Consider the following 12,874-nt stretch of genomic DNA (forward strand, 5'->3'; position numbering starts at 1 on the left):
GTCAGGAAGATTAGTGAAGACCCAGCAATGGAGACGATTTAAAGCTACCAACTGGCACTCCTGAGCTTGGTCTATATTAGTCTAATCTAAAGACCTATACTGATAAAGGGAGATCTGAACCTGTCAGGCTGGAGACTAGAACTTCAACTTCGGCATATTTGCTGTGATAATAAAAACCATTTTGTGAGGTCTCTTCTGAGAGCCCTTCACCACTGTTTCCATGTGAATTTCTGTGCCTAAGAACTTAACCCTTACATCAATCCCAGATATAACTGTTACTACACTCATTTTATCGATGACCAAACTGAGGTGGGAGCCGCTCAGAAAAGCGAGATAATTTGCTCCAGATCACAAAGCTTTCGAGACACAGAGTTAGGCTTGAATTTCAAGATCCCTGATTCCAACAGGCAAAGAAATGAAATAACTTGCCTGATGTGACACTGTAAATTAATGGAAAGGCTGGAAATAGATCCCTGATATGTTTAGTATAAAGTTATTATTTTTTTCCATTGGGAATAAAATGATCACTTGGAAAATTCTGGCCATTTATTATTTGCTGAAGATTCTTGTGCTTATACACTGAAGACTGGCCATTTCTTACCTTGATTTTATACATTTTATACATCCATAGCAAGGACATCAAGAACATTATTAAAGAAAGAGACAATGTGAAAATTTGCAAATATATCATAATACAAAGAATCTTGGAGGTACATTTTAAAATGTTAAATCAATCTGAACTATAGGAAAACCTCACCCACATACCACATTTACAGTAAAAGCAGTATATAACCCAAGAGGAAACAGGCTTCATACCGTCAGGATTTTTAACTTTATATTTCTGTTTTTAGTATTTTTATTTGTGAAAAGCATCATGTTATAAAATTATTACTATTTTAGTATTTTAAAGTTTTACTTTGAAATTATCATGCTGTATTTATACTGGCTTTTACAAATTTTATCTATTTATTCATTCATTCTTTTTTTTTTGGAGAGAGAGAGAGAGAGTGCCTGCGCATGAGGTGGGGAGTGGTGGTGAGGTGGGACAGAGGGAAAGGAGAGAGAGAATCCTAAGGAGGCTCCAAGCTCAGTGCAGAGCTGAAGGCAGGCTCCATCTCACGGCCCTGAGATCATGACCTGAGCCCAAATCAAGAGTCAGACACTTTACTGACTGAGCCACCCAAGCGCCCCTAAGCTGGCTTTTATAATTAAAGTATGATTTTCATTAGTCAAAGACCAATTATTTTCAACACTTGCACAAATCACTCTAATTTTACAATGACATTTGCAGAAAACATTACTACATTCTGTTTTAAAAATAGTTTCTTTCATTTGTATTGGGCTTCTCAGTTTAGATTTTTTAATGTATATCTCATAACTGGATTATGAGAAGCAGGGGGCAAATGAGGATAAGTGGGTGCTGCCACCTATTTTATATAACAATGGGAACCATGGCTCAAAGAGAAGTGACCAGCAGAAAGTCATACAACAAGAGTCTGAAATTGAACCTGTGTCTTTTGATTCCATAGTCAATGCATTACTTTCTTTCTGCATCAAGTAAATTTGTTGGAAATCTTTTTAAAAGATTCATTTATTTGAGAGAAGGGAGAGAGAACATGCACACACATGCAAGAGTGGAGGGAACGGGAGAGGGAGAGAATCTGAAGCAGACTCCCTGCTGATTCTGGAGCCAAGGTAGGGCTTGATCCCAGGACCCTGAGATCGTGACCTGAGTCAAAATCAAGAGTCTGATGCTTAACTGACTGAGTCACCCAGGTACCCCTATCTGTTGGGTAATTCAGCAACTAAGAGAAATGTGTACTCTTAATGGAAATTATAACATGAATGGTATAAGCAAATAGAAAAAGATATGTATATTTTATAGGCATTACTACCCATGAAATACAGATCATTAAATATTAAAATTAGCACTTATTAAAACCCGTTAATAATACACACAGTCTAAAACATTTCAAAATATTCATTAATTCCCTGCTAATTCTTCTAGCATTTAGGCAGCCCATAGCTATTCCTATCTGAGTCCTTCTAAGGACTATGTTTCTATATTTGTAGTTTTTGTTTTTTTTTAAGATTTTATTTATTTATTTGACAGAGAGAGAGAGACACAGTGAAAGAGGGAACACAAGTAGGGGGAGTGGGAGAGGGAGAAGCAGGCTTCCTGCTAAGCAGGGAGCTTGCTGTTGGGGCTCGATTCCAGGACCTTGAGATCATGACCTGAGCGGAAGGCAACCACTTAATGACTGAATCACCCAGGCGTCCCTCTATATTTGTAGTTTTTAAGCAGAAAAAAAGATTCTGGGAACTTGTCAAATTTTCTAAACACTTGTATATCTACTATGAGAATATTAAACATATCTTTGATTTACTTAAGGAAAACAGTTTTAAAAGAGAGATGATTTACTCAATCATATAATAAAATGCTTCAAGAAATAAAAAAAGTATAAATATCTTAAAATGACTAGGTCTTGGAGATAAAATCAATTGTTTTGAGTGTTTCAGCATCAGAAATGATAGCAAAACTAATGCAGAACATCTTAATAAGAATTAAAGCTCATATTAATTTAAAAATGTCATTCTTTAGAGGCTATTAAGTATGATGAGAAAAGTTTCCAGAGCTCAATGTTTTGATAAACTACATCTTTTACAAGATGTGGAATGAGGAAAATGTGATGATAAACTAGGTAGAAACTAAAAAAATGAAAACATGATAGAAAAACGAATGTTTTTAATATACCCATTAAGATGCATGTATTCTTCTACGTCAACTTAGTGTAATTTAGTCCCTTCTATTAGAATTGTATTCTTCAAGGGGCGCCTGGGTGGCTCAGTGGGTTAAGCCGCTGCCTTCGGCTCAGGTCATGATCTCAGGGTCCTGGGATCGAGTCCCGCATCGGGCTTCCTGCTCGGCGGGGAGCCTGCTTCCCTCTCTCTCTCTGCCTGCCTCTCTGTCTACTGTGATCTCTCTCTGTCAAATAAATGAATGAAATCTTTAAAAAAAAAAAAAAAAAAAAAAGAATTGTATTCTTCGACAAATCTCCATATTCCTCATCCCCACTTCCCTAAATATGACAAGGAAAACTCTTAAAAGTTTGGAAGAAATGATGGGCTTTCTTTGAAAAAAATAGAGTAGATGTTTTTTCAAATTGAAGTCTTAAAAAATCTCGCAGTGCTGATAATTGATTATTGTCATTTGACAACATAACATTAACCATTTAACATTTAGGGTAACAACTTGTTACCCTAAAGAAAGCCCAGCAAACACTTATGGGTGCCCTGCATGACTGTCTAAACATTGCTGGTAAAAAAATTAGTATGGCTTTTAATGACCAACATTTAATAAATATTTATCAGATATCCGGGTCCTGTAAAATATCTCCCTTTTCATAATGGAAGTCAACTGTAATCCATTTTGTCAAAGTTTTTTTTCTTTTTTTTTAAGATTTTATTTATTTATCTGACAGAGAGAGATCACAAGTAGGCAGAGAGGCAGGGAGAGAGAGAGAGGAGGAAGCAGGCTCCCTGCTGAGCAGAGAGCCCGATGCGGGACTCGATCCCAGGACCCTGAGATCATGACCTGAGCTGAAGGCAGCGGCTTAACCCACTGAGCCACCCAGGCACCCCATTTTGTCAAAGTTTTAACACACTCTAATGAAGGTATCCATAATCTTAAGGATACTATCTAGTTCCTAGTGAACTTTCTGGCTTTTAAGAAAATAGAAGAGAGAAAAAGGATGTAACGTACAGAAGATATATTCACTAAAAAACATATACCAATATACATGTACTAGAAAGTATAGGATATGCTTTCAGAATGTCAAAACATAGGTGTTTTACATTGATACAAACTATATTGCTTAAATAATAATATTAACTTGAAAAACTGATATTACATACATAAATCTTTGCCTGGTTAATTATATCCTGCCCTTTGTAGGCTTTGGGCTCCAGATGCCTACATCCAACTACAAATTCCACTTCTTTACCTGAATGCCTAATGAACATACCAAAGTTAAGTCCAAAAGAAATTTAATTTTAATTCTTTAAATCTCAGTTTACCTTACCTGACAATAGCTCACAGTTTACCCATTTCAACCAAAAACCCGAGACTCATCATTGATTCTATTACTTCACCACCTAACCCTGTTAGTTAGTCTTGAAAATCTAACCCTGTTAGTTAAAAGTCTTGTTATCCTTCCTTCAAATAGATTCCAAATCAGTATAGTTTCTTTTTTTCAGTTTGCCTTCATCTTTTCCCAAATGCTCTTTTGGAAATGATATCCACATTTCTCCTCCATGGTACATATTGAGCCCTACAAGATCTGGTCTGTGAGTGGCCTACCCACCCTTTCCTTCTCTAAATATTCAGTCTGTGTTCTCTGTGGGCTTCTTCATTTTCACTTTGTTCTGTTGTGACTGTAATCCCCAGCTTTTTCATGGTTGGATCACACTTGCCATACCAATTCCTTGGCTCATTGGTCACCATTTCAGAGAAGCCCTCCCTGACCTCTCAACCTCATTAGTAATGCCACACCCTCACCACCCACCATCTCCTCCTCCTCATCCTCTTTGTTTCTTCAAAACACTTGCCATTGTCACTTTCCTTCATGTATTGGCTGCTGTATGTTCTCCCTTCCCAAACTAGAGCATGAGTATCATGAGAAAAGATGGCTTGTCTTATATGCCCCTGTATACCAAAACCTGCAATATTACTCGAATGACCGAATGAGTGACAGGTAAGATTCTATCCCTAGATATTGCTAACTCTTGGCAGTTTCAGGCAGAGTGTATTTAAAGAAGATGAAGTGTGCAGGAATCCCACAGAGGATCACTGATGTATAGCATGCCACCATATTCCTCACCAACCAATATGAAATGCAGCACTAATGCTAGGAAAACAAAGAACCTGATCCAATCAGAGAGTGTATGATGCTGCTTCAGTAATGCAGAAGACTTGAAAGACTGGAACATGGGGAGAGCTCTTTTCCTATTCTTCAGGGAAGAGAATAATTACTCCGCTCCTCCGTGACTAAGAAGAATCAGTACCGTGGCTTTTTAAAAAAGGGTAATGCTGCTGCCAGAAGTTTGAGGCACATCTAATGTTTATGCCAAAGGAACTTTTGTAACTGGACTTTTGAAAAAGAGAAAAAAGACAGGGTTGGTTGGGGGGGTGATAAAAGCTTCCAGCCAGGGAAGGCCAACTCTAGGGTGTTTTTATTCAACTATGGACAACCACACACAGCTTTGGGCAAAGCTCTATTTATTTCCATCCTTCCTCCTTAATTTGCCTCAGGTCATTGCTTAAAAATTGTTTCCAAACGCTATCTTTCTTCCAAGAACCTCAGTTAAGACTTAAAATATGATGTCATTAACTAAAAGCAACCAGGAATTCTGTTTTAAGCACTCAGACCATGAATTCTGCCTGCAGGTAAACCTCCTTTGGAATATATTACTTACCCTTGGATGGAGAACAAATCTGGATGTATTTAGAGAATATGTGGTTTGCTTTTTTTTTTTTTAGTTAAGGATTTATATTAAACAAATGTCTATGGTCCCTCAAACCAGGGTGTAGGGACACATCCACTTCTAATTCTCTGAAGGTGTGGATCTGGTTACCCACTCACTCTCGGCTGTGCCTGGAGCCCCTGATGTGCCACCAAGCAGATGTGGCCCCTGCCTGTAGAAGTTCACTGAAAGCAATAAATATTGGACCGAAAAAAAACAAGACCTCCTTAAAGGGGTCAGATGTCTTACCAGAATGGCTTTCTTCTTTCCCTAATCTTTAATGCCAAGAACTGCTTGTTCTTGTTCTGTGTGAAATCAACAAAAGGGATTAAGTAATACAATGAATTGTTGCTCAAAAAAAAATGATCACTTTTTCCTTGAGCAGAGCTATTTTTTACTTCCCCTCTCTCCTCCTCCACTGTCTTCAGGCAAATGCGGAGAGATTATGTCAAAAACACTGTCTTTTCTTCAAAGAACTTTACTTAAGAATGAAACTATTTCATTAACTAAAAGAAAAATCAGATATTCTACTTTCAATTCTCAGTTCTCTCAAATTCTCTGTGGCTATAGCATTTTCCCCAAATTAATTCATTCCCAATTCAGGAGCTCAAAATATTCTTTTTATAAAAAAGTTCTAACAGAAACACTTTGAAAAAAGATCTGTAGTGAACATGACAAATTATTAATAAATATCTTTATTATAGGAAATGGGGGCTCAAACAGATAAAATATTATGTGCCACAGGCATAAATGTGTAAAAGACTCGGAAAAGACATTTTAAAGAGAACTACTGATAATTTTCTAATTATTCAACCTTGCTAGTAATCTGAACAAAGAAGTTAAAAATATATTTGTTTCTATCTATAAAGTCATAAATAAAATTAAATGTTCCCCCATTACAAAAAAAGAAAACAAAAAGAAAGAAAAAAACCCCAAGACATTCCTTGTTCAAACAAAATATTATTAAGAAGCTCTAGGGACGCCTGGGTGGCTCATTTGGTTAAGCATCTGCTTTCCGGTCAGGTCATGATACTGGAGTCCTGGTATCTAGTCCTGCATTGTGTTGTCTGCCCAGCAGGGAGTCTGCTTCTCCCTCTGACCTTCTTCCTTCTCATGCTCTCTCTCTCTCAACTAAATAAAAATCTTAAAAAAAAAAAAAAAGAAGCAGCAGCCCTAGCAAACCGCGTTTCATCCAACATATTTGAAAGACTGTGAAGATTGCCCTATTTTTCCCTATTCACTATCCTTCAGTGACTTTTGAGGAACTCTGAAGTGGGTTCTAGTTCTCCATGAAGCATAACTGGGAAACCACTATTTTTAATATCACACGGTCCTGATAAAGAGACTATATGCACAATAAGTATACTCTCACAACATCATTGAGATTCTAAATCATGTTAACCATTTTGAACTGCAATTTGGAAATGTGCCCTAAAAATTGCCAAAATACCCATGTCCTTTGACTGCCTTCACTTCTGAGCCCTTCTACTGGCTACATTGCATAAAGACACTAATTGAAGCATCATTTAACAGAGTAAAACATTAGAAAAAAAATGCATGTGTTCCACTGTTCAGTACATACTTACTGAGCAAATAACCCTGCAAAAGCTACTGTTGCTATTGAAGGATGAGGAGAAAAAGGAATGGTTAGGGGTGTAGTTAGAAAGTCTGTGAAGAAGTTCATTATGTGGTGCCCAATTTGTCCTTTACTGAAGGAGGCTTCTATCTTCCTGGAGGACATTAATTCCCCAAATTATCCTCATCCAGACATCACATCACCAAACAACACAATGAGAAGAAGAAGATATACCAGGTTGTGGAATTATAATTAATTATTCCACTAGGACTCTAAAGATAAGACCACAACTTTGACATTGGCTAAGTCTCCCTAAAGAAAATGAAGGCCAAAAGTCTAAAACATTTCTCTGGGACTCCCTGTCTTAGAGATGGATCTAGGGAATCTATAGCTATTTGAAGCCCTCCTGACTGAGAAAAGAAGAAGGATGGCTTCTGGGCACAAAGGGAGTGGGTCAGGAGCTAGAGGAGTTCTCTACATGGTAAAAGTCAAGCTTAAAGTGAATAAAAGCATTTTGTAAATAAAACTATCCAGTTTCACATTCTTCTTGTGTTTTCCTTCCCTGTGTAATCCCATCTCTTCAACAAAGTCTAATTTAAATGCTTCCAGCCTACTCTCAGCTGTGCTGAGGGTAAGGGAAGAATTACATGTCCATATTTTAGCCAGAGAAGACATCCCAGTCCACCGTCCATGCCTTAGGCTGGCATGATGATGGCAAAGGTGATGCAAGAGGAATGAGGAAGGGGGTTTATCAAAGGCCAAGGACTGGCCATCAGCTTCTCCTGCCTGCCCCTTACAGGGAGGCATTTCCAATCACCATTATTCGTGCGGTGGTGTGGATTTGATGACAGAAGGTCACTTCTTTGTAGCCTCAAGAATGTTTTAAGAAATCAGGTAAAACATAAGCATCTCAAAACGCAAACAAGACCAGGAAAAGAATTTCTGAAGGCAAAATCGCAAACAAATGAATAAAGACTAACCCCAGGCTCTTGCAACTCTCTCTGCTTGTCTATTTTCAGAAAGGGCCAATTTATCAGTTGTTTGTGGGAATGACAGTTTCAGGTGGGGAGACAAGAACACATGAAAGCAAAATTTCTTTTTAACTTAAAATCAAAACCAAACAGACTAATGTAATCACTTATTCAAAAGAAAAAAAATAACAAACAAGTATATTCAATATCATTAGTTTTGTTTTGTTTTTTAGAGAAGAGCATTTTGAAAGATGATCTAATTCAGCCTTGCAGTAACCACTTTCTGTGTACAGAGTAGGCATTTAATTTCATAATCGGATGTGTACTACATTTGCAGAAATCTTAATCAGTCTCAACATAAAGTGGATTGGATTGCAAGTCTCTCCTATCCTGTCATAATGTAAAGCAGTTCAGTATAATCACACAGAGCTCTCGTTTTATTTCCTCTGACTTGCATCTCTGTAAGTCAGTCAAACTATGTTTTGGAAGGTCTCCACCTTTGTGTACACACACACACAAATTATTTTTCTCTCCATACTTTTTTCTTTCTGAAATTATTTTTCCTTTCTGAAAATGATCCCTCTTACCTTAGGTTGTTTGCAAAGATAGCGACAAAGTTCTCCAATATATAGAAACACAGTCACATTATACTTTCTGCAGTCATTCCAAAATTGACTTGCTGAGAATTTCTTCTTCAACACACAAGTAGCTCCTATGAGAAAAGGCAAAGAACAGGCACTGGGGGAAAATATTCAAGGGCAGAAGTGACATAAAACACAAATGATGTTGCCCCGTCTAGAACACTTACATTCAATTTCAAGGCTTTTGTAATCCATCAGTGGCCATTTATATCAAGCTCATTTGAAACCATTAATCTTACAATCCAATAAACTTGAAAAAATACATGTTATAATTCTGCATTTTGACTGCAAATGTATTTTTTTTTTCTTTTTGAAATACAGGGGATGAAAGACAAGGTCAAAATAAGTAGGGGAGTTGAAAGTATTAGAGCATGACTATAGATAATGGTCAGTCTTCTTCACAGAGACCAAGAATATTCACTTACTTTGTTTCTGAATATGTACACTTATTTTTAAAACCTTAAAGCTGCCTGAATATTTCTTGATGTTGAGAGTTGGTAAGAAAGAATTGGTAAGATAGCACCAGTCAAGTTCATCGATGACTACAGAACCTAAATGTAACAACCTAATTTTCACAACAATGTAAGTCATATGACTATGTTCCAAGGAAAATGCTAATGTCTTGACTCCTGCCTTTGTTTATTTTGGACACTGGTCATGTTTTACATATACTACTTCATAAAATTACTTTTTTTATATTTCAGACATATACAGGTAGTAGTGAATGGTCTCCATTATATATTATTTAGGGGTCAGACACATAATCTCAGCATGTTTATGAACAGAATCTACTGAGTCATAAGCTACCAACAGACTTAATGGGAGCCTGGGGTACCTTGTTTGCAAAGGTAGCCTCAACAATTCCTGCTATGCAATGTGGATTTGCCACCTCTGTATTTCAAGGGGTAGGATCTGTTTCCTCACCCCTCATATCTTGACTCTAGACTGGTTTGTTACTTGCTCTGATCAACAATATGCAGGTGAAATGATCAATGTGATTTCTGAGGTTAAGCCTTAAGAGCTATACAGTTTCTACATTCATCCTCTTGGAAGCCTCCTTCCACCATTTAAGGAGGTGGGGAGTAGATCATCAAAGGATGAGTGACCACACAGAGAAGGAAGACGGGTCAACAGCCAGCTCCAACCACACGGCCAAATGTCCAAGGCATTGCTCTCTTCAGTTCAGGAATAGACTGAGTATATCACAAAATTGGGTTCTTTTAATAAAAATTATGTTGTAACTATATAATAAGCCCACAGTTACTCTGAATTCTCTGACAGAGTTTCAAAATTTAATAAACACAAGTTAATAAGCATTTTGAATACTCATCAAACAGAAAATGAAAACTTACCCAACTCAACACATCCACCAATTCCCACAAGAGATCCTGAACTATGATACAGAGGAAGAGTTATATAAATGATGTCATTGGCAGTACAACCGAAACCCCACAAGCCAGCAGAACCCTTTAAAGACTGCAGCTGACTGATTATAGCTGCTTTTGGTAGACCTGGAAGAAAAGAAAAGAGATATATGTAATAGAAAGCAAGTTTACATATTACAAGTGCTTTGTAGGGACCAAGCAAAAAAGAGATATATGTAATAGAAAGCAAGTTTACATATTACAAGTGCTTTGTAGGGACCAAGCAAATGTGAGCTTCTGCTGTAATTATTTCTAGAATCTTGGATCTACCCAAAAGATTAAAATTAAAATTATATAGTTTGAGATACCATAGGCTTCAAAGAAGAGTCATATCTGTTTTAAGAATGACAAAAATTCCCCAAATCTGAAAATGTACACCCAAAATAAGGCAAATCATGACATTAATCTAAATTATACTTAAAGTAGACATTTTCTAGTGAAAAATTTTAAGATTCTATCTCAAGAACCAGTAATTCTGTCATGTTTCATATCAGATTCCATATTAAATGATGTTGAAATAGTTCTACACATTCATGATCCAAACATAAATTATCTGCTTTTTTCTTTCTAGTCTTCTTTTATGTACCATAGGAGTCTTATAAAAATATATAGTTATAATCAGCGTATAAAACATTTTACATACTGTTTTTAATTTTCGATATTGTTATAGTCTTTTGTAGTATAACGTTAGCACAATAAATCCATCCAGTTAATACGTGATATAATATGAAAGTGCCTTATCTGTGATTGAATATCACCAATTTCATGTTTCAACCTATATCTCCTTTTATACACAACACACAACTTGTTTTCATAATGGTAAGTATCCTCTCTTGAATTCATTTGTTAGATTAAATGGTATTTTAGTTCTATTCTGTCAGTTCAAAGAGTTCTAGTATCTGTGGGATGTCCTCAGGCAGAGGACCCCTTACCAAATCCACCTCACTGATAAAGTTACTTTGCTTCACAATATGCAATGGTGACAGGAGTATCATCCATTGTTCCAGACAGGCAAGCAGAGACCAATGTCAGAGAAGGCACAGGAGTAAGCAAATGGCAGGATCAAAAGTGAGGCCCAGCAGCCCTACGTGTGGCCTTTCTCTCTACCCCCATACTGGAACAGTCCCACTTACCATTTGCCAAGGGTGGGTTACTAATGTCAGTGGCTCTGCACACTTACTGCTGCACCTGACTGGATTCTATTTCCCAATTCTAGAAAATGAGACCCAAATTTCACAATGTATTTCCTAAATTGAAGTACTTCCTTGTTATTTTCAGCTTGTCTTAGAGTCCTACAGCAAAATAAACTCCCACAGTGATGTTGGCTGCAAGGCTGTATGAGTCATTCCTTTTTTTCTCTCCCTTCTGATATACAAGTAATGGGACCTGTATAACTACCTCCTTTCCAAAAGTGCCTCTGTATAACATACAAGGACACCCCAGAGATCCATCCACTCATGGATGTGAATGTGGGTGAACTGGACCCCAGAGGAGGTAGCAGATTAGGGGAGGTGGTGTTAGGGCCATGACCTTTCTGGCAGAAAAGGTCAAGGGTGAAGGCAGTGAGTGGGTGAGTGATGAATTTGCCTGGTCCTGTGGGCTGCTGCCTCTAGGACCAGTTGCTCTCTCTGAGAAGAGACCACAGTGACTAAGGGGAGGGAAGGGGAAGTGAAATAGGCAAAGAGAGGTAAAGGAAAGGACTCAAGAGAACCAACCATAGACCTCTAGGACCTCCCCCTCCGCTTGCACTTGATGATTCCCCCTACCAAGGCAGAGGCATGCCATACTTAACCCCTCCCACCTCAACCATCACTTGGCCTTTTTGTGTGTGTTTTGAGAATCAGTAGAGAAATCAAGTATTGGTGCTATAGCGCCACCTTCTGGAAAACAAAAGGTGGGTTCCTAACTACCAAGGTGTTCAACTATTGGTATCAAAGTAAACAAAACCTTGCCTGGGGGCACCTGGCTGGCTTAGCTGGTGAAGCCCGAGACTCTGAATCTCCAGGTTGTGACTAAGAGCCCCAGGCTGGGTGTAGAGATTACTTAAAAATAAAATCTTTTAAAAAAATAACCCCCCGAAACCGGCATGCCTAGTTGGTTCATTTGGTTAAGCATCTGCCTTGGCCTCTGTCATGATCGCAGATCTAGGATCTAGTCCCTCATCACGCACCATCCTTGGGGAGGAGCCTGCTTCTCCCTCTGCCTGCTGCTCCCCTTGCTTGTATTCTTACTTTCTCTCTCTCTGATAAATAAATAAAATCTTAAAAACAAAAACAAAAAACTTGCCTAAATAAGGTTTATGTCCTGCTTCAAATATGGTGGCAGAGGCACTTTTCATCAAATATCATGAAAAATCACGGTAACAGAGTATAACAGAAAATGACAATTTTTCCATGAACCAAACCAAAGATATGGAATACTGCAATCTAACTGATAACATAATTTAAAATAGTTATTATGAAGATATTCAATGAGCTACAAGAAAAATCAGAAAGACAATATGATGATCTCAGAGCTAAAATTAATGAGGAGTATTTTACCAAAGAGACTGAAATTGTGAAAAGAATCAAATTCTCAAACTGAAGAACTCAAGAAATGGTATGAAAAAATGTATTAGGCAAGCAGTGATAATAGACCAGATTATATGGAAGACAGAATAACTAAGTTGGAACAGAGAAATACAGAAGTGATTCAAGTATATGAGGAGAGAAAATAAGATTTTTAACAAGTGAAGAAAAA

The 12,874-nt window shown here is 37.5% G+C and overlaps 1 protein-coding gene across 1 annotated transcript in view; it reads right to left on the bottom strand.

The window, feature by feature from the left end:
• Positions 1 to 12,874, bottom strand: part of SLC27A6 (solute carrier family 27 member 6) — a 65,908-nt gene that overhangs the window by 27,996 nt on the left and 25,038 nt on the right. Inside the window, exons 3-4 of the mRNA XM_032336835.1 lie at positions 10,064 to 10,222; positions 8,658 to 8,782 (exon numbers count right to left, since the gene is read on the bottom strand). Coding sequence (XP_032192726.1) covers positions 8,658 to 8,782; positions 10,064 to 10,222 — 284 coding nt within the window. The remainder of the gene's footprint in view (positions 1 to 8,657; positions 8,783 to 10,063; positions 10,223 to 12,874) is intronic.

This window comes from Mustela erminea, chromosome 3 (genome assembly GCF_009829155.1).
Source record: "Mustela erminea isolate mMusErm1 chromosome 3, mMusErm1.Pri, whole genome shotgun sequence".
Lineage (NCBI taxonomy): Eukaryota > Metazoa > Chordata > Mammalia > Carnivora > Mustelidae > Mustela > Mustela erminea.